Source organism: Triturus cristatus, chromosome 11 (assembly GCF_964204655.1).
Source record: "Triturus cristatus chromosome 11, aTriCri1.1, whole genome shotgun sequence".
Classification (NCBI taxonomy): Eukaryota; Metazoa; Chordata; class Amphibia; order Caudata; family Salamandridae; genus Triturus; species Triturus cristatus.
This window is the reverse complement of record NC_140594.1, coordinates 6,409,807-6,430,042: the sequence shown is the minus strand read 5'-3', so window position 1 is coordinate 6,430,042 and position 20,236 is coordinate 6,409,807. Positions and strand designations below refer to the sequence as shown.

The following is a 20,236-nucleotide window of genomic DNA, read 5'->3' as shown; positions in this document are numbered from 1 at the left end:
ACCCCAGAGACACCTCACCAAGACGATACAAACTTCCATTGGAAGCTGCGTGTCTTGGTGAGGAGAAAACCGAAGAGCAAACATGACACACAGCCCCCAAGCCCTGCATAAGGAAAAGGTGAGTCACCCCTACTGCAGGCCATACTGTCCTATGGCAGGGTTCAACATACTCAAAATGAAAACCCGATATCACGGGTTTAAGGGCCAAGTCGAAGGAAGAGGCTCCCAATCGATATGATCAGAGATTGCCTTCAGGAAAGAAAAATGTCTTTCTTGAGTCCCCTCACTCACCAGGGTTTCCACACGGTGACATGCTTCATCATTGGGGCCATCCCAGTTCTCTACGAACTGGGGCGTGCTGCGACTTGCGGAGAATACGTAGGAGCACTTTGAGTGGAAGACTATGTGTAGTGCACAGTGTGGTGGAGTTTGTGGAGTAGTGACTTTTGATGCCGGCGTAGAGTGCATTCCCATAGTCCAGTCTGTTGGTGATGAGTGCGTGGGTGACAGTCTTTCTTGACTCGGGGGGGGATCCACTTGAAAGTCTTGCGGAGGATGCAGTGTGTTGAAGCAGCTGGAGGTGACGGCGCTAACCTGTCGGTTCATGGTGAAGGATGAGTCTAGTACGATGCCGTGATTTTTGGCGTGGTCTGAGGGGGTCAGTGGGCATCCGAGGGCAGACGGCCACCAGGTGTTGTCCCATACCGAGGGGGGCTTCCAAGAACTAGGACTTCTGTCTTCTCTGCGTTGAGCTTAAGGCAGCTGTTGGTCATCCAGATTGCTACTTCCTGCATCCCTTTTTGGAAGTTAAGTCTGGCGGAGGCGGGGTCTATGATGGGAGAGAGGATTAGCTGGGTGTCGTCGGCATAGGATACGATGTTGAGGCCGTGTTGTCGGATGATTGCTGCGAGGGGGGCCATGTAGATATTGAAGAGGGTAGGGCTCAGTGACGAGCCCTGTGGGACTCCGCATGTGATGATCGTGGGGTCAGAGAGGAAGGTTGGCAGTCTGATTCTTTGGCTTCTTCCAGTGAGGAATGATCGGATCCAGTCTAGGGCTGTTCCTTGTATGCCGGCGTCAAGTAGTCTGGCGATGAGTGTACGCTGGGAGACGGTGTCGAAGGCCGCTGATAGGTCAAGTAGGATGAGGGCGGTGGAATGTCCTTGGTCCAGGAGGGTGCAGCTGTCATCTGTGGCAGCGAGTAGGGTGGCCTCGGTGCTGTGGTTGCTCTGGAATCCGGATTGGGACGGGTCGAGGATGGTGTTGTCTTCAATTAATCTTGTTAGTTGCTTGTTGACTGTCTTTTCTGCAACTTTGGCTGCGAAGGGGAGGTGCGAGATGGGCAGGTAGTTCTTGAGGTCGGTGGGGTCAGATGTGGGCTTCTTGAGCAGGGGCCTGACTTCTGCGCATTTCCAGTCATCTGGGAAGGTGCCTGTTTCGAAGGAGGTGATGATGATGTGTTGTAGTTTGGGTGCGATGGCGGAGGTGGCTCTGTGGTAGATATGGGGGGGCAGGGGTCCATGGGGGCTCCTGAGTGGATGCCTTTCATGGTCGAGGTGGTGTCTTCGGCTGTGATTGGAGTCCAGGCGTTGATGGTGGGCAGGCTGGTGTGTATGGGGGCTGGGTCGGTAGTGGCGTCTGATGGGTGGTTGGTGGAGTTGTCATAGAGGTTTTTGATCTTGAGGTAGAAGAAAGGTTCCAAGCTTGCTGCAGAGGTCTTGGGACGGGGTGATGTCTGTGGCTTTGCTGCAGGGGTTGGTGAGTTCTCGCATGATGGTGAAGAGTTGGTGGAGTTTGCAAGGATTTTGTTGTGGATGAAAGTTCTTTTGGTAGTTCTAATTTGGTTGTGGTAGCTCGTCATGGCGTCCTTGTAGGTGGTGTGGTTTTCGGGTGTTTTGGTGTTTCTTGAGCTCTTCTCGAGGCGTCTGCAGGTGCGTCTGGCTTCTTGGAGATCAGTGGTGAACAAGGCGGCTTTCCTGGGGTGGTGTTTGTTGGTGTTGCGTAGTGGGGCGAGTTTTTCTGCACAGTTGGCGATCCAGATGTGGAGTTCTCTGGCTGCAGTGTTGGCGTCAGATGCCGAGGTGTGGTTGTCTTGGGTGAGGGTGGAGCTGAGTTGCTCGTCTGTGACTTTGCTCCAGTTCCTTCGAGGTGGGCATGGGGTTGGTTTGGGTGTTTTTGGTTTGTCAACAGTTAAGTGTACGCAGTTGTGGCTGGTCCATGAGGGTTGCGTAGTGTGGCTGAAATGGACACTGTTTCCTGCTGCGAAGATGGAGTTGAGGGTGTGTCCTGCCCTGTATGTTGGTGCGGTTACAAGTTGCTTAAGTCCGATGTTGGCGAGGTTGTCCAGCAGGGTGGAGGAGTTGGGATTGCTGTGGTTGTCGAGGTGGAAGTTCAGGTCGCCGATGAGTGTGTAGTTCATTGAGGCTATGGCGTGGGGTGCGATGAGGTCGGTGATGGTTGTGGCGGAGGGGGCCCAGGGTTCTGTAGACGAGGGTTTACTGGAGCATGGAGTTGGGACTAGTCTGGATCTGGAAGTGCAGGCGTTCGGCGGAGGGGAAGGTTCGCTGGAGGTGGTGAGGCAGAGGGTGTTCTTGAGGGTAATGGCGAGGCCCCCTCCCGGGTGGTTGAGGCAGTCCTTCCGCTGGATCTTGTATCCTTCTGGGATGGCGGTGCTGATGCCGGGCCGGAGGAGGCGTTGGTCCAGGTCTCCGTGAAGAAGGTATTGTCTGGCAAGAGAGAGTCGACTAGGTTCCCGATCTCCACGGCGTGTTTGTGCACGGAGCGCACGTTGAGGAGGATGCATCTAAGGGCGTTGCTGGTGTTGCTTTTGGTGGTACTGGGGGCAGGGTTGGTGGTGGAGGTGAAGGTCTGGTGGCAGTGGAGGCAGGAGAACTGGCCGTGGGTTGTGTTAGGCGTGGCTTGTTGGCAGTCTCTGCGTCTACCGGGGTTGAGTGCGTGGAGGGCGGCTGAGTTGTAGCGGTGGGTTGTCAGAGATGCAGGGTCTCTGGCGCTGGTCACGTTTGGGTCGCAGACGGGCTTGCCTTTGGCGCACCCGCTGCGCGCGGCCGTGCAGCAGGCTCCATCAAGAAGGGGAAGGAGGAGGCGGGAAGCGGTGTTCAGGAGGTGGGCGGGGTCTAGACGGCGGGAAAAAAAACAGAGAGGAAACGAGAATACCAAGAAAGGTAACAGGGAAGAATGAAACAACAATGAGGCAGGAGCTGAAAAAAATAAAAAATAGTGAAGAGGGAGGCAGAAATCACAGGAGAAAACCAAGGCAATTCGGCAGGCAGGTGCAGGGAGCGGGTCAAGAGAGGTCTCAAACCCTGCTCTCCTGTGTCAGCGGCGGCACTGAAATCGACTCATGGACACTAACATTTGACTCATAGGTACTGACATCGACTCATAGGCAGTGACATCTACTCATGGGCAATGACATTTGACTCACAGGCACTGACTTCGACTCATGGGCACTGGATATCTGACTCATTGGCACTGACATCTGACTCACGGGCACTGATATCTGACTCATTGGCACTGACATCTGACTCACGGGCACTGATATCTGACTCATTGGCACTGACATTTGATTCATGGGCACTGACATCTGACTCACGGGCAATGACATTGACTCATGGGCACTGACATTGACTCATGGGCGCTGACATCTGACTCAAGGTCACTGATATCTGACTCATTGGCACTGACATCTGACTCACGGGCACTGACATCCAAGTCCTTGGCACTGATATGCAAACTCTGGGCACTCACATCTAAGTCCTGGGCATCCATGGGTGTCCACACTTTCAGTAGGGGCCCTACTGTTGCCTCATTCCACGTTCCCAGTGTCTCCTTCAGCACCAGATTTAATCCACACAATTAAATGAAAGAAAGAAAACAGAAACTAGGCCCCAAGTGAGTGCTCAAAGGAGCCCCCTCTCAATGCACTGAACAAAACAAATGCTTGGTCCATTATCATAAATATGCAACTTGGACAATAGGAGTCAGAGGGGTTGGGGTGAGGTCACCTACCTTCAGCACATCTTCATCAGCTGATCTGCACTCAGTGGAACTGGACACGTCAATGACAGAGCCGTCCTGCTGCACCGCCACCACCTTCACAGGGGTGGACACCACCTTGCCCGTCAGGATCGCTGTGTTCAAGACTTCTGTGTCCTGCACAAGAGAGGAGACGTGAGTAAGAGAGCAGCCAGTGAGGATTGGAGACACAAGAACACCCTGGAGTGAGAGCAGGCCGGTGAGGATTGGAGACACAAGAGCATCCTAGGGTGAGAGCAGGCCGATGAGGATTGGAGACACAGGAGCACCCTGGGGTGAGACCAGGCCGGTGAGGATTGGAGACACAGGAGCACCCTGGGGTGAGACCAGACCAGTGAGGTTCGGAGACACAGGAGCACCCTGGGGTGAGACCAGACCAGTGAGGATTGGAGACACAAGAGCATCCTGGGGAGAGAGCGGTCCAGTGAGGATTGGAGTAACAAGAGCATCCTGGGGTGAGAGCAGGCCAGTGAGGATTGGAGACACAAGAGCACCCTGGGGCGAGAGCAGGCCGGTAAGGATTGGAGACACAAGAGCAACCTGGGGTGAGAGCAGGCCAGTGAGGATTGGAGACACACAAGCACCCTGGGGTGAGAGCAGGCCAGTGAGGATTGGAGACACAAGAGCATCCTGGGGTGAGAGCAGGCCAGTGAGGATTGGAGACACAGGAGCACGCTGGGGTGAGCAGGCCAGTGAGGATTGGAGACACAGGAGCACGCTGGGGTGAGACCAGACCAGTGAGGATTGGAGACACAAGAGCATCCTGGGGTGAGACCAGGCCAGTGAGGAATGGAGGCACAAGAGCACCCTGGGGTGAGACTAGGCCGGTGAGCATTGGAGACACAGGAGCACCCTGGGGTGAGACCAGACCAGTGAGGATTGGAGACACAGGAGCACCCTGGGGTGAGACCAGACCAGTGAGGATTGGAGACACGGGAGCACCCAGGGGTGAGACCAGACAAGTGAGGATTGGAGACACAGGAGCACCCTGGGGTGAGACCAGACCAGTGAGGATTGGAGACCCAAGAGCACACTGGGGTGAGACCAGGCCAGTGAGGATTGGAGACACAAGAACACCCTGGGGTGAGACCAGGCCAGTGAGGATTGGAGACACACAAGCACCTTGGGGTGAGAGCAGGCCTGTGAGGATTGGAGACACACAAACACCCTGGGGTGAGACCAGGCCAGTGAGGAATGGAGGCACAAGAGCGCCCTGGGGGGAGAGGAGGCCAGTGAGGACTGGAGTCACAAGAGCATCCTGGGGTGAGGCCAGGCCAGTGAGGATTGGAGACACAAGAACACCCTGGGGTGAGACCAGGACAGTGAGGATTGGAAGCACACAAGCACCTTGGGGTGATAGCAGGCCTGTGAGGATTGGAGACACACAAACACCCTGGGGTGAGACCAGACCAGTGAGGATTGGAGACACAAGAACACCCTGGGGTGAGACCAGGCCAGTGAGGATTGGAGACACAAGAACACCCTGGGGTGAGACCAGGCCAGTGAGGATTGGAGACACAATAGCACCCTGCGGTGAGACCAGGCCAGTGAGGATTGGAGACACAAGAGCATCCTGGGGTGAGACCAGGCCAGTGAGGAAAGGAGGCACACAAGCACCTTGGGGTGAGAGCAGGCCAGTGAGGATTGGAGACACAATAGCACCCAGCGGTGAGACCAGGCCAGTGAGGATTGGAGACACAGGAGCACCCTGGTGTGAGACCAGGCCAGTGAGTAAAGGAGGCACACAAGCACCTTGGGGTGAGACCAGGCCAGTGAGGATTGGAGACACAAGAACACTCTGGGGTGAGACCAGGTCAGTGAGGATTGGAGACACAAGAGCACGCTGGGGTGAGAGAAGGCAGTGAGGATTGGAGACACAATAGCACCCTGGGGTGAGACCAGGCCAGTGAGGATTGGAGACACAGGAGCACCCTGGTGTGAGACCAGGACAGTGAGGATTGGAGACACAATAGCAACCTGCGGTGAGACCAGGCCAGTGAGGATTGGAGACACAAGAGCACCCTGGGGTGATACTAGGCCAGTGAGGATTGGAGACACAAGAACACCCTGGGGTCAGACCAGGCCAGTGAGGATTGGAGGCACACAAGTACCTTGGGGTGAGAGCAGGCCAGTGAGGATTGGAGACACACGAGCACCCTGGGGTGAGACCAGGCCAGTGAGGATTGAAGACACAAGAACACCCTGGGGCGAGACCAGACCAGTGAGGATTGGAGACCCAAGAGCACCCTGGGGTGAGACCAGGCCAGTGAGGATTGGAGACACAAGAACACCCTGGGGTGAGAGCAGGCCGGTGAGGATTGGAGACAAAAGAGCACCCTGGGGTGTGACCGGGCCAATGAGGTTTGGAGACACAAGAGCACGCTGGGGTGAGACCAGGCCAGTGAGGATTGGAGATAAAGGAGCACCCTGGGGTGAGAGCAGGCCAGTGAGGATTGGAGACACAAGAGCACACTGGGGTGAGAGCAGGCCAGTGAGGACTGGAGACACACGAGCACCCTGGAAGAGACCAGGCTATTGAGGAATGGAGACACAAGAACACCCTGGGGTGAGAGCAGGCCGGTGAGGATTGGAGACACAAGAGTACCGTGGGGTGAGACCAGGCCAATGAGGATTGGAGACACAAGAGCACGCTGGGGTGAGACCAGGCCAGTGAGGATTGGAGATAAAGGAGCACCCTGGGGTGAGAGCAGGCCAGTGAGGATTGGAGACACAAGAGCACACTGGGGTGAGACCAGGCCAATGAGGATTGGAGACACAAGAGCACACTGGGGTGAGACCAGGCCAGTGAGGATTGGAGATAAAGGAGCACCCGGGGGTGAGACCAGGCCAGTGAGGACTGGAGACACAATAGCACCCTGCGGTGAGACCAGGCCAGTGAGGATTGGAGACACAAGAGCATCCTGGGGTGAGACCAGGCCAATTAGGATTGGAGACACAAGAGCACGCTGGGGTGAGACCAGGCCAGTGAGGATTGGAGATAAAGGAGCACCCGGGGTGAGACCAGGCTAGTGAGGACTGGAGACACAGGAGCATGTCCACGTATACAGTAACTTATGCATGCAAAGTGACCTCAATCTCAGTCAATGCAATCTTGATGTACTCTGTAACAACTGTACATGTAATAATGAGAATATAGGTAAATATGATGTAAATGACCACCATGTTACACGTATATACACACACACAAACCGGTATCACTGCTATCGGATTTATCCGAGATGCCTCTACATCAACCCCAAAACAGAGATACGTGATCAGACAAGCCCTGCAGCCCAAACCCAGGACTACCGATCGACAGGTCACAGGTGGGGTCTCACTTAGTCCAAAGACAAACGAACGACCAGGGAAAACCCTGATAAATCCTACAGATAGGTAGTCACACCACAAACAGGACCAAAGGGGCGTGTTATCAAAATATCACAAAGTTCGATGCCACAGAGAGATAGGAACACTCAGCCAATAAGGACATGACGTACATCGCCACGCTCACCACACCGGACCTCTGGACACATACACACACACTGGCCCATACTAGCTCTCGCCAAGGTCGACAACCACCTGTGTCTCCCTTATCTAATGGTTTTTGTTGTTATTTTTGACAAGGATGCTTTTCAAAAAATGTGAAAGTGTTTCAATATACCCACAAAATGTATATATGTGCGGCCAAAACGTCCGTACTTTGAGTCTGTCTTCAGACGTGCTTCTGTCGATACTCCCCAGCTGCTGCGTTTAATCAAACCAACTTGTTCCTGTTTTGCCAAAAGCCTCTTATCTTTTTATTTCTTCAAGGTAAATCATATTCAAGCAATGGACTTTACCTTATATTTCCTGCAGTTTGTCCTACTGCGGTTCTACATAGTGAGTCAAGTGCAACCCTTTTCACACTTGACTTTGGACAATAGCGACTTCTTTTAACTTCTACAAAAGGCTTCATTTAGGGGTAGAGAGGGCAAGCAGTCACAGGCATCTCAGGGAGGGAAGGTGGGGAGGACAAGAACTTAGAACTCAACAATCAATCTACAGACATAATAAAGTGAAGCGTGAGGAGTGACGGCCCCCTCTAGCTCACAGGACAATTCTTGGGTCTCTCACAGTTAGAGACAGGCCTAGACACAAGCACACATGCCAGGTTAGTGTGCTCCAGGGCCAGAAAACGACAGGACACTGATGCACACACTCGGGCACTCAGGCCAGGGGGACATGCCTGTTTACCATGCAGGGAACATTCCCCTCCTAACAATTGTTTTTCAAGGCCCTTCTTATCGGTGGGTTCTGGCTCACTCCAGGAATGTGTTTCGTCCCATAGTTGGTGTGGAGGCGTGCCACAAGTGAGGGATGTCTGTACATGTCTGCTCCATCGTTTCCACCCTCAGGAACGTGTTTCATCCCATAGTTGGTGTGAAGGTGAGCCACAAGCGTTTATAGGCCCCACAGATGTGGAATGCACTACCGCTCCCTGTGCGGGGGGCGTCTACTCTCCTTGATTTTAGAAGAGGTCTCAAAACCTGGCTGTTTTCCCAATAGGTCTGCCAGTAGTTTTGCTTTCTTTTTGTTCATCTCTTAACCTCTTTTAGCTGTGTTGTGTTATTCTGAAATCTGTTCCCCTTACCTAAAAGCGCCGGGACGCTCTTTTTGAGTAACCGTTGCGCTATACAAAAGAATAAATAACATAACATAACATAACATAATATATAGGGAAAGATGAGAGCAGTGCTTAATTTGAGGCTGTGTTTAGAAGTACTCCACACCGGCACTTAATTGTCAATACCGGCACTTATGACAGTCTGCCAAATGGTGGCACTCTTTGTCTAAATTAGAACAATAGTTGTTTATTAATTCAATAGACATTAAAAATGACTAATACCCGCCGCCCAAACCATTCTTGGAGCTTTGGGGGCCTGGAATAGTCTAATTGTCACACTTGTCGGGTGAGATGATTAGTAGTTGTTTTGTAATTGGCAGCACGGACAGCCCTGGCACTTATATTGGCGAAGAGACAACGTCGTAGTGTCCTGTGTGCTCAGGCCTATCTTCAGTGACAGTCTGTCTCGGCTTACTGCTGTCACATGGGAGGGAGGGTTGAGATGAACGCTCACTGTTTGTGGGAGCTGTCAGATCTACAGGCCATGAGCACCTCTTCCTACCTCCCTGGACTTGAGGGACGTGTAAAAGAGGATAATTATGTCTCATCTTCAGGGAGGCAGCCTGGCAGCAGAAGCCAGCACACAGGTTCTGAACAGGGAAAGTCTTTCTTCTGGTATATAAAAAGCAATACATGCTGTTGATGTTTATTTTCACCTGCTAGACACACGTTTCAGAAATAGGGCTTCTAGGCGTTATAAACCAAATTTAGAAAGAAGCTTGCTTTTAAGGAAAAGCTGACCACCGTGTGAACTGCTACAGCATCTCCTGTGACACCTTGGACATATTTACAGTGAAGTGATGGAGTGAGGCGTTAGCCTTCTTGGCTTAACGTCGCAATCTGCCACTGCGCAGGACTGCACCACATTTACAAAAATATGGTGCAGCCCTGTGTTTCCCCCTGCGCTAACACTAAATTAAGCAGTCTAGCGCCAACACAGGGTGGTGCAAGGGTGCCTGCGTTGAGGTGAAGATTGTTTATGTTCTGTAAGGTGCCCCTTCCTGCACATAAACAATCTTTAAAAGCTGTGTTGTCACTTCTATGTGTGCTGCTTAATACAGCACACATAGAAGTTGCAAAACAGCATTTTTATTTTTTAAATGATTGTTAATATGCAGGAAGGGAGACCTTCCTGCACATAAACAATCATTGGTGTTTTGCTGCTTCTATGTGTGATGCACAATGCAGCACACATGGAAACAGCAGAGACGAGGAGAAATAAAGCATTTCTCCTCGTTTCGCCAAGTTAAGACCAGGTTTTTCCTGGTCTTATTTTTGGCACTGCTTCCTATTTACACTGCCCTTGTAAATAGGGGGCTGCATCAAAATCAATGGGTGTTGCGGTGGAATGCCCAGCACAACCCCCACTGCCCTCCCCTTATTTACAAGGCAGCATTTAGCCACACTAAGTGGCCTAACGCTGCCTTGTAAATAAGGCAAAGCTCCTACCGCTACCACGTGTCACTAAAAGTGATGTTCCCGTGACGATAGTGTCTTGTAAATATGCCCCTAGTGTGCTCTTGTAACCCTTTAATGCATCTCGGTGGGGTTCCGCGCCCAGGCGTTCACTCTGAGCTCTATAGCAGCTGGTCCTAGTTTCCACAAGCCACATCTACAGTTCACTTACCAAATGGCAGGTGTGATACTTCAGTGACAGAGATGGGTTCACTCGGCACTTTAAGAAAGAGTCGCAGGCGCACTGCGAGATTGCTGCTGTACATCCATGGATTGCATGTTGAGTCCATGAGTGGTTTGTGAAATGTTTGTGTCATTGCATTACGGGTTTTTGTTTGGCCCAAACAAAGAGATGGTGAATGCAAGAAATTGGCTTATAAGTTGAGGGGGGTAAGTACCCACCTCCAGACATAATACAGTGCTTGTCAGGGTGAACCCCGAAAGTTAATTAATGAAATTGAGATCTGTCCCCTGAAAGATTTGGCACAGTTTAATACAGGCTTAGCTTAGATGCAGCGTGCAAGTATTTATGGAGCACTGAAACAGGGATAAAACCGAAATGCAAACCGATAAAAGATCCCAAAAGGCATACTATTTTAACGAACAACCTGTAATAAGTTTGAGGGATAAAAAAGTAGATTTCCCGTATATAAGGAGTATCGGACCCATATTATGTTAGCATGATGGATCTAAACGTACGCTCCCTGTTTGATATATATGCTTTTGCTTGGAGGAAACTCGTTTATTTCCTCTCTGTACATCTATTGCTAAAAGAGTAGGCCGAGAACCATACAGACGCCATCTTCTGAACATACGATCGAGCACGGGCCGTGATCACGTGTTGATCACGTGCAGTTGTCAGGCCCCAGTTCATCTGAGTTACTGGTAGCAGCTGAAGGTAGGCTGTTTTACTTTTACTGTTCTAAGACTCAAGGTCGCATCTGGCTTTGGGGGTGGTAAGCGCATTCCTGGAGGCGCCGTGTCTACACTCCCAGGCACCAAGACGGAAGGGAGTCACCCCTCCTGACCTCATCAGTAATAGATAGTCAAGCCTTTGTACTGCTCTGATGTGTGCCTTATATGGTCCTTTCCTGGAGCTCGAGGGCCAACTGGTGTTTTTCCTTTTACAGTGATTGTATGTGTTGAACCGAAAAGTATATAACCCCATGTTTGAATACGAGCCAACATTCTTCCCGGCGCACCTGATGGGTGAAGTTCGGCGAGGCTCCTCTATAGAGTGTTTTGTTTAATAAACGATTGAACCTTCTTCACTGCCAACTGACTGATTATTTGGTAATGGTATTGGGACTATTGGTAGGTATAGTCCTTTACTTTATTTTTATGGTACATCAAGTTGGTTCTTGAACATCTAGGTTCCCCTCGATATATAAGCACTTTTCCCCTAACAATTTTACTGTTTTTAATTTTACGTTTTCTTATTCTCTATTTTTAAGATGACATGTTTCACACATTGTAATTTTTTTTATTAAATATATAAACTAAAACATAGTAGACCTGGAAAAAATCATTACAAAAACAAGTGTAAAATTAATAAACCAAACTGACAAAAATCCAACCAGGGAACCAGAGATATGATTTTGTGACATTTTAAGTCACATAGCGCCATGAAGCACAAAGTGGCAATGGCAGCCGGTACTCGCGGTAGAACAGGACCTGGGTATAATCTGATGCGGGCCACGATTGGCGCAGGTCAGATACATTAACCAGCTTCTTCCTGGACAGAGGTTGTACCTTCCGACTTTTGTCCTTTCAGTCCCAATCCACCACTGGGGGGCACTCCTGAGGCCCCCCCAGGATCTCAGGGGAGGCCCTTGGAGACTCACAGGATGGCAGGCAGAAGCCAAACAGCAGGGTCCAGTCCAGGCCCAGCTTCCACTGGTCAACTGGGCAGGTGCAGGAAAAGTCCTCTTGTGGCTTGTTGTGTCCCAGTAGCTTTAACAGGAGGTCAGACGTGTGACCCTTGGAATCCACGTCCTTGTCATGGGTACATGAGAGACAGCGGGTCCGTTCTTCTAGGCTCTCTCAGGTCTCAGACACTAGGGGGCCCATTAGGATGGCGGGCAGATCGCCACCGCCTGTTTGGCAGTGGCGATCCGCCCGCCATTCTCCACCGCCCGCCTAACATTTCCCCCCTGCCATATTACGATGGACCCAGGTGGACGGAAAGACCATCCGCCGGTTTTCCGCCGGTAGGCAATCCGCCGGATTGCCTACCGGGCGGAAAAGGCCAGCAATGTAATGGCGGTGATCCATATTACGATGATGGCGGTGAATTGCCTTTCCATGGCGGAGACACCGCCATGGAAAGGCATGTGGTCTTTTCTTTGGGGGCCCATTGCGGACCCCCAGGGGGTTGGGGGGTGGGTGGCTGCACTGAGGGGGGGCACCCATGGTACCCTCGACATTTGCATGCACAAAGTGGCAGGCACCGTGCAGTGCCTGCCACATTGTGCATGCAAATGCACCACATGCAGTTTTTACATTGCGGCGGGTGCTGCTTGCAGCACCGCCCGCCGCAATGTAAAATATGCGTGATGCGCCTGCCAGTGTGGCGGGCGCATCGTAATCGGCACAGCAGGACCGCCGCACCCCTGGTGGGCGGCCCCGCATCCCGTTACGGTGGCGGGCGGACATCGTAACGGTGCCCTAGGTTCGGTCATCTTTCGATCTTCCACTGGTCCAGGAGTGTTTGAAGTGAGTGCCTGGGAGGCGTCCCATCCAGACCATATCTCATCATTACCTACAGCCCTCCCTTCACGCTTCTTAACATCTGGTTTCCTTTGTTCTCTCAAACATCTGTGCTTCAAGAGAGCACAGAGCAGAGGAGAGCACGTGGAGCACCGAGGAACCCCCCTATCCCCCCAGCTCTGACTGCTGAGCGCTCTTAGATTCAATACATTTTAAAACATGCCTTTGTGGTTTATTTTCCAATAAAAGCTTCATTCGTTTGTGTGCATGTTGTGTTCGGTGTGTCCACTGCTGTGACAACAAAGAATGCCTACAAAATAAATACCTCTAGTGCCTGCATCTCTTGCAGGTGACCCTCGAGGAGGATTCTTTCCTGTCATCTGTAGCCACACAGGTGGCCTCAGAGCACCAGAGGTAACTCCACAGAGGCTCAGAGTTCAGGGTCTGGGTTCACGTTTGGAAGGGCGCGTCTGAGGTCTGGGCTGGTGTCACGTCTGAGGTCAGGTCTGAGGGCACGTCTGACAACATGTCTGAGGTCTGGTCTGTGGTCTGGTCTGAGGTCAGATCTGTGGTTTGGTCTGAGGGCTTGTCTAAGGGCACGTCCGAGGTCAGGTCTAAGTTCTGGTGTGAGGGCATGTCTGAAGGTACAACTGAGGTGAGATCTGAGGGCACATCTGAGGGTACCTCTGAGGTCAGGTCTCGTGGCACGTCTGAGGTCTGGTGTGAGGGCACTTCGGAGGGTACATCTAAGGTCAGGTCTGAGGGCACGTCTGAGGTCAGGTCTGAGGTCTGGTCTGAGGTCTGGTCAGAGTTCTGGTCTGAGGTCTAGGCTGAGGTCAGGTCTGAGGGCTTTCTGACGGATATGTCTGAGGTCTGGGCTGAGGGCTTCTCTGAGGTCAGGTCTGTGGTCTGGTCTGAGGGCTTGTCTAAGGGCACGTCCAAGGTCAGGTCTAAGTTCTGGTGTGAGGGCATGTCTGAAGGTACAACTGAGGTGAGATCTGAGGGCACATCTGAGGGTACCTCTGAGGTCAGGTCTCGTGGCATGTCTGAGGTCTGGTGTGAGGGCACTTCGGAGGGTACATCTAAGGTCAGGTCTGAGGGCACGTCTGAGGTCAGGTCTGAGGTCTGGTCAGAGTTCTGGTCTGAGGTCTAGGCTGAGGTCAGGTCTGAGGGCTTTCTGACGGATATGTCTGAGGTCTGGGCTGAGGGCTTGTCTGAGGTCAGGTCTGTGGTCTGGTCTGAGGGCTTGTCTAAGGGCACGTCCGAGGTCAGGACAAAGTTCTGGTGTGAGGGCATGTCTGAAGGTACAACTGAGGTGAGATCTGAGGGCACATCTGAGGGCACATCTGAGGTTATGTATGAGGTCAGGTCTGAGGGCATGTCTGATGTCTAGACTGAGGACTGGTCTTAGGTCTGGTCTGAGGGCTTCTCTGAGGTCACATACGAGGTTACATTTGAGGTCAGGTCTGAAAGCACATCTGAGGTACATCTGAGGGAACTTCTGAGGTCAAGTCTAAGGTATGGTGTGAGGGCACGTCTGAATGTACAACTAAGGTGAGATCTGAGAGCACATCTGAGGGTACGTCTGAGGTCAGGTCTGAGTTTAGGTCTCATGGCAGGTCTGATGTCTGGTGTGAGGGCACTTTGGAGAGTACATCTAAGGTCAGGTCTGAGGGCACGGCTGACATCAGGTCTTAGGTCTGGTCTGAGGGCACATCTGAGGGCACGGTCTGAGGTCAGGTCTAAGGTCCGGTGTGAGGGCATGTCTGAAGGTAAAACTCAGGTGAGATCTGAGGGCACATCTGAGTGTACATCTGAGGTCAGGTCTGAGGTCAGGTCTGATGGCAGGTCTGATGGCAGGTCTGAGGGCACTTCTGAGGTCAAGTCTAAGGTATGGTGTGAGGGCACGTCTGAATGTACAACTAAGGTGAGATCTGAGAGCACATCTGAGGGTACGTCTGAGGTCAGGTCTGAGTTCAGGTCTCATGGCAGGTCTGATGTCTGGTGTGAGGGCACTTCGGAGAGTACATCTAAGGTCAGGTCTGACGGCACGTCTGACATCAGGTCTTAGGTCTGGTCTGAGGGCATGTCTGAGGTCACGTTTGAGGTCAGATCTGAGGTCTGGCCTGAGGGCATGTCTAAGGTTATGTCTGAGGCTAGGTCTGAGAGCACATGTGATGCTATGTCTGAAGTCAAGTCTATGGGCACTTCTTAGGACAGGCCTGAGGTCAGGTCTGAGAGCACGTCTGATGCTATGTCTGAATTCAGGTCTGAGGGCACATCTGAGGGCACGGTCTGAGGTCAGGTCCAAGGTCCGGTGTGAGGGCATGTCTGAAGGTAAAACTCAGGTGAGATCTGAGGGCACATCTGAGTGTACATCTGAGGTCAGGTCTGAGGGCACGTCTGAGGGTGTGTCTGAAGAGCACATTTGAGATCAGGTCTGAGGGCACATCTGAGATCAGGTCTGAGGGCAAATCTTTAGTCAGTTCTGAGGGCACATATGAGGTCAGGTCTGAGGTCTGGTCTGAGTACACACCTGAGGTCAGGTCTGAGGGCATGTCTATAGTCAGGTATGGGGGTATGTCTGAGATCAGGTCTGAGGTCTGGCATGAGGGGACATCTGAGGTCAGGTCTGAGGGCACATGTGAGGCCACATTTGAGGTAAGGTATGAGGGCAAGCCAGAGGTCTGGTCTGAGGGAACATCTGAGTTCAGGTCTGAGGGCATGTCTGAAGTCAGGTCTGAGGGCATGTCTGAAAGCACATCTGAGGTCAGGTATGAGGTCTGGTCTGAGGGCATGTCTGAGGACATATCTGAGGTCAGGTCTGAGGTCATGTCTACACTGAGTAAGTGGGGAAGAAGAATCAGAAAGGAAAGGCAGGAATGTTCAGGGTGGTATAAAATATGTCTGCACTGACCAGACCAGCACTAGGAGTACACATGGCGACATTCTGTGGCCACAGAGAGTTCTGATTCTCAGGTGTCAAAACAGCTCCTTAACATACTAATGACATCAGCAACAATGACGTCACAAACCCATTGTGCTGACAATCTCATCACGGGAAACAACAACATGACACTGGATTCAGATCAGAGAGAACGCGTGTGTGACTTCTGATCCAAACTCACCTGCCATAAGTGTGGCCTTTGATTCCTGCGGCCAGACCTAAAATTCCTAAGACTGGACCCGCTATGACTCAAGCAGCAGCTGCAAGACTGTGGAATCCGCCTCCCGTTCCTAAAACCGGCAGAAACATCTCCAGCGGGTCGCATGTGAGGCTGAAGTCTTTTCTTCCAGCCTCTCCTCTTCAACCATAAAATGTGCAGATATCTTCATTTGCGCCCCCACTGTGCACCCCCCTAAACGATGCAGGTGAATTGTTTTTGTCTAAGGTTCTGTAGACGTGTTTATTTTGTGGGTGATCCAAGGTTACTGCCTTAGAGTTGGCCCTCAGTGCACATGCCATATCACACCGGAAGCGGTCCGCGCATGCGCACTCACACAGAAATCTGTTGTGCTTCAGATCTGTAATCCTTATGTCCGGTAGATCCCTCGAACTACCAGACAGACGTAAGGCTTAAAAAACAAATACATGAAATATAAAATAACGCCCAAAAGAACGAAAGATTGATGTATAGAGACGCCAGAGATTCATCAGAAGCATCGAGAACGGGAGCTGTGATGGGAGAGTTGTCCCAGCCTGCTGTGGGCGCAGAGGATCACACGGCTGAAGAGGCTGAGCTGCGACGCAGACTCCAGCAGACATGATCGTAAAAGTAATGAGTGAAAAAGAGCAATTTGTGGCGCGCCCCATGATTGCATCGAAAGGATTTCTGGGGAAGCGGGGTGACATGATGCATCTTTAGAGTTTTATCAATTCTATTAATATTTATAATGGTTTTCAGAGGCAGCTATTGTGTTCCGCATCCATCCGGGGGATCTGCGCGGCATTACACGCAGCGGTGGCGCGCGATGGAAGGCGCGCGCGGACTGCAAATAGGGTGCAATCAGGGGGCGCCTCCAGAAACATCACTGAAGAGAAGGCTTGGCGAGAGGAGGGAGTGGGGGAAAGAAATATACTCCAAGCCGCCCCCCCCCCCCCCAAACTCTGCGACAACTTAGAAATATTACTAAAGGTACTCCATGGACAGGGAAGGGACTGGTGGAAAGAAGTATACCCCAAGCCCCCCCTCCCTCCCAAACTCTGCGACAGCATTGAGGAACATCACTCCAGGTACTCCTTACCCCCCTCCCCCGCCCCAAAACTCTGCGACCGCTTGAGAAACATCACTAAAGGTACTCCATAGACAGGGAAGGGACTAGTGGAAAGAAATATACTCGAAGCCCCCCCCCCCCACCCCGCCCCCAAACTCTGCGACCGCTTGAGAAACATTACTAAAGGTACTCCTTAGACAGGGAAGGGACTGGTGGAAAGAAGTATACTCCAAGCCCCCCCTCCCCGAAACTCTGCGACCGCTTACAAATATTACTAAAGGTACTCTACGGACAGGGAAGGGACAGGTGGAAAGAAGTATACTCCAAGCCCCCCTCCTTCCCAAACTCTGCGACAGCATTGAGAAACATCACTCCAGGTACTCCATACCCCCCTCCCCCACCCCAAAACTCTGCGACAGCTTGAGAAACATCACTAAAGGTATGGACAGGGAAGGGACTAGTGGAAAGAAGTGTACTCCAAGCCCCCCCTCCCCGAAACTCTGTGACAGCTTATTACTAAAGGTACTCCATGGACAGGGAAGGGACAGGTGGAAAGAAATATACTCCAAGCCACCCCCCCGCCCCCAAACTCTGCGACAGCTTGAGAAACATTACTAAAGGTACTCCATAGACAGGGAAGGGACTGGTGGAAAGTATACTCCAAGCCCCCCCTGCCCCCAAACTCTGCGACCGCTTGAGAAACATTACTAAAGGTACTCCATAGACAGGGAAGGGACTGGTGGAAAGAAGTATACTCCAAGCCCCTCCTCCCCGAAACTCTGCGACAGCTTATTACTAAAGGTACTCCATGGACAGGGAAGGGACAGGTGGAAAGAAATATACTCCAAGCCACCCCCTCCGCCCCCAAACTCTGCGACAGCTTGAGAAACATTACTAAAGGTACTCCATAGACAGGGAAGGGACTGGTGGTAAGAAGTATACTCCAAGCCCCCCCCCCGAAACTCTGCGACAGCTTATTACTAAAGGTACTCCATGGACAGGGAAGGGACAGGTGGAAAGAAATATACTCCAAGCCACCCCCCCCCCCGCCCCCAAACTCTGCAACAGCTTGAGAAACATTACTAAAGGTACTCCATAGACAGGGAAGGGAATGGTGGAAAGTATACTCCAAGCCCCCCCCCCCACCCCCAAACTCTGCGACCGCTTGAGAAACATTACTAAAGGTACTCCATAGACAGGGAAGGGACTGGTGGAAAGAAGTATACTCCAAGCCCCTCCTCCCCGAAACTCTGCGACCGCTTAAAAATATTACTAAAGGTACTGCATGGACAGGGAAGGGACAGGTGGAAAGAAATATACTCCAAAGCCCCCCCCCCCCCCCCAAACTCTGCGACCGCTTGAGAAACATCACTCCAGGTACTCCAAGGACAGAGAAGGCACTGGTGGAAACAAATATACTCGAAGCCCCCACCCCGCCCACTAACTCTGTGACCGCTTGAGAAACATTACTAAAGGTACTCCTTAGACAGGGAAGGGACTGGTGGAAAGAAGTATACTCCTAGCCCCCCCTCCCCGAAACTCTGCGACCGCTTACAAATATTACTAAAGGTACTCTACGGACAGGGAAGGGACAGGTGGAAAGAAGTATACTCCAAGCCCCCCTCCTTCCCAAACTCTGCGACAGCATTGAGAAACATCACTCCAGGTACTCCATACCCCCCTCCCCCGCCCCAAAACTCTGCGACAGCTTGAGAAACATCACTAAAGGTATGGACAGGGAAGGGACTAGTGGAAAGAAGTGTACTCCAAGCCCCCACCCCCCCAAACTCTGACACCGCTTGAGAAACATTACTAAAGGTACTCCATAGACAGGGAAGGGACTGGTGGAAAGAAGTATACTCCAAGCCCCCCCTCCCCGAAACTCTGCGACAGCTTATTACTAAAGGTACTCCATGGACAGGGAAGGGACAGGTGGAAAGAAATATACTCCAAGCCACCCCCTCCGCCCCCAAACTCTGCGACAGCTTGAGAAACATTACTAAAGGTACTCCATAGACAGGGAAGGGACTGGTGGTAAGAAGTATACTCCAAGCCCCCCCTCCCTCCCAAACTCTGCGACAGCATTGAGAAACATCACTCCAGGTACTCCATACCCCCCCACCCCCAAACTCTGCGACAGCTTGAGAAACATCACTAAAGGTACTCCATAGACAGGGAAGGGACTGGTGGAAAGAAGTATACTCCAAGCCCCCCCTACCTCCCAAACTCTGCGACAGCATTGAGAAACATCACTCCAGGTACTACATACCCCCCCCCCACCCCCAAACTCTGCGACAGCTTGAGAAACACCACTAAAGGTACTCCATGGACAGGGAAGGGACTAGTGGAAAGAAGTGTACTCCAAGCCCCTCCTCCCTCCCAAACTCTGCGACAGCTTGAGAAACATTACTAAAGGTACTCCATAGACAGAGAAGGGACTGGTGGAAAGAAGTATACTCCAAGCCCCTCCTCCCTCCCAAACTCTGCGACAGCTTGAGAAACATTACTAAAGGTACTCCATAGACAGAGAAGGGACTGGTGGAAAGAAGTATACTCCAAGCCCCCCCTCCCTCCCAAACTCTGCGACAGCATTGGGAAACATCACTCCAGGTACTCCATACCCCCCCCCCCACCCCCAAACTCTGCGACAGCTTGAGAAACATCACTAAAGGTACTCCATAGACAGGGAAGGGACTGGTGGGAAGAAATATACTCCAAGCCCCCCCGCCCCCAAACTTTGCGATAACTTAGAAATATTACTAAAGGTACTCACTCCATGGACAGGGAAGGGACAGGTGGCAAGACGGATGTGCGAGTCTTCAGTCCAGGAAGAGCTTATCCCTGAAGGTACCTTCTGCAACTGAAGAGTAGCGTTAGCAGAGCAAGTATTGTCCAAGCCCCCCCTCTTCCCCCCAACCTCTGCAACAACTTGGAAATCTTGCTAATCTTGCTGACCTTGCTGTTTCCGATAATGTTTCACAGGAAGCGGAAGGGTCTGCTGACTAGATCAATGCTCCGCCCCTTCTGCAGGGGACATGACCAGGTTCAAACGGGGAGACCCATCATGTGTGGTTGGTCAAGGGAGCGACACAAAGAGCGCGTGGCTGTAAATGTACGGCTATTCCATGGTATCCATTC

At 51.9% G+C, this 20,236-nt stretch overlaps 1 protein-coding gene across 1 annotated transcript in view; it reads right to left on the bottom strand.

Annotated features, from left to right (window-relative positions):
* The window catches only part of TMEM132B (transmembrane protein 132B), a 900,530-nt gene that overhangs the window by 166,327 nt on the left and 713,967 nt on the right, over positions 1-20,236 (bottom strand). The window contains exon 5 of the mRNA XM_085633641.1: positions 4,030-4,173. Coding sequence (XP_085489767.1) covers positions 4,030-4,173 — 144 coding nt within the window. The remainder of the gene's footprint in view (positions 1-4,029; positions 4,174-20,236) is intronic.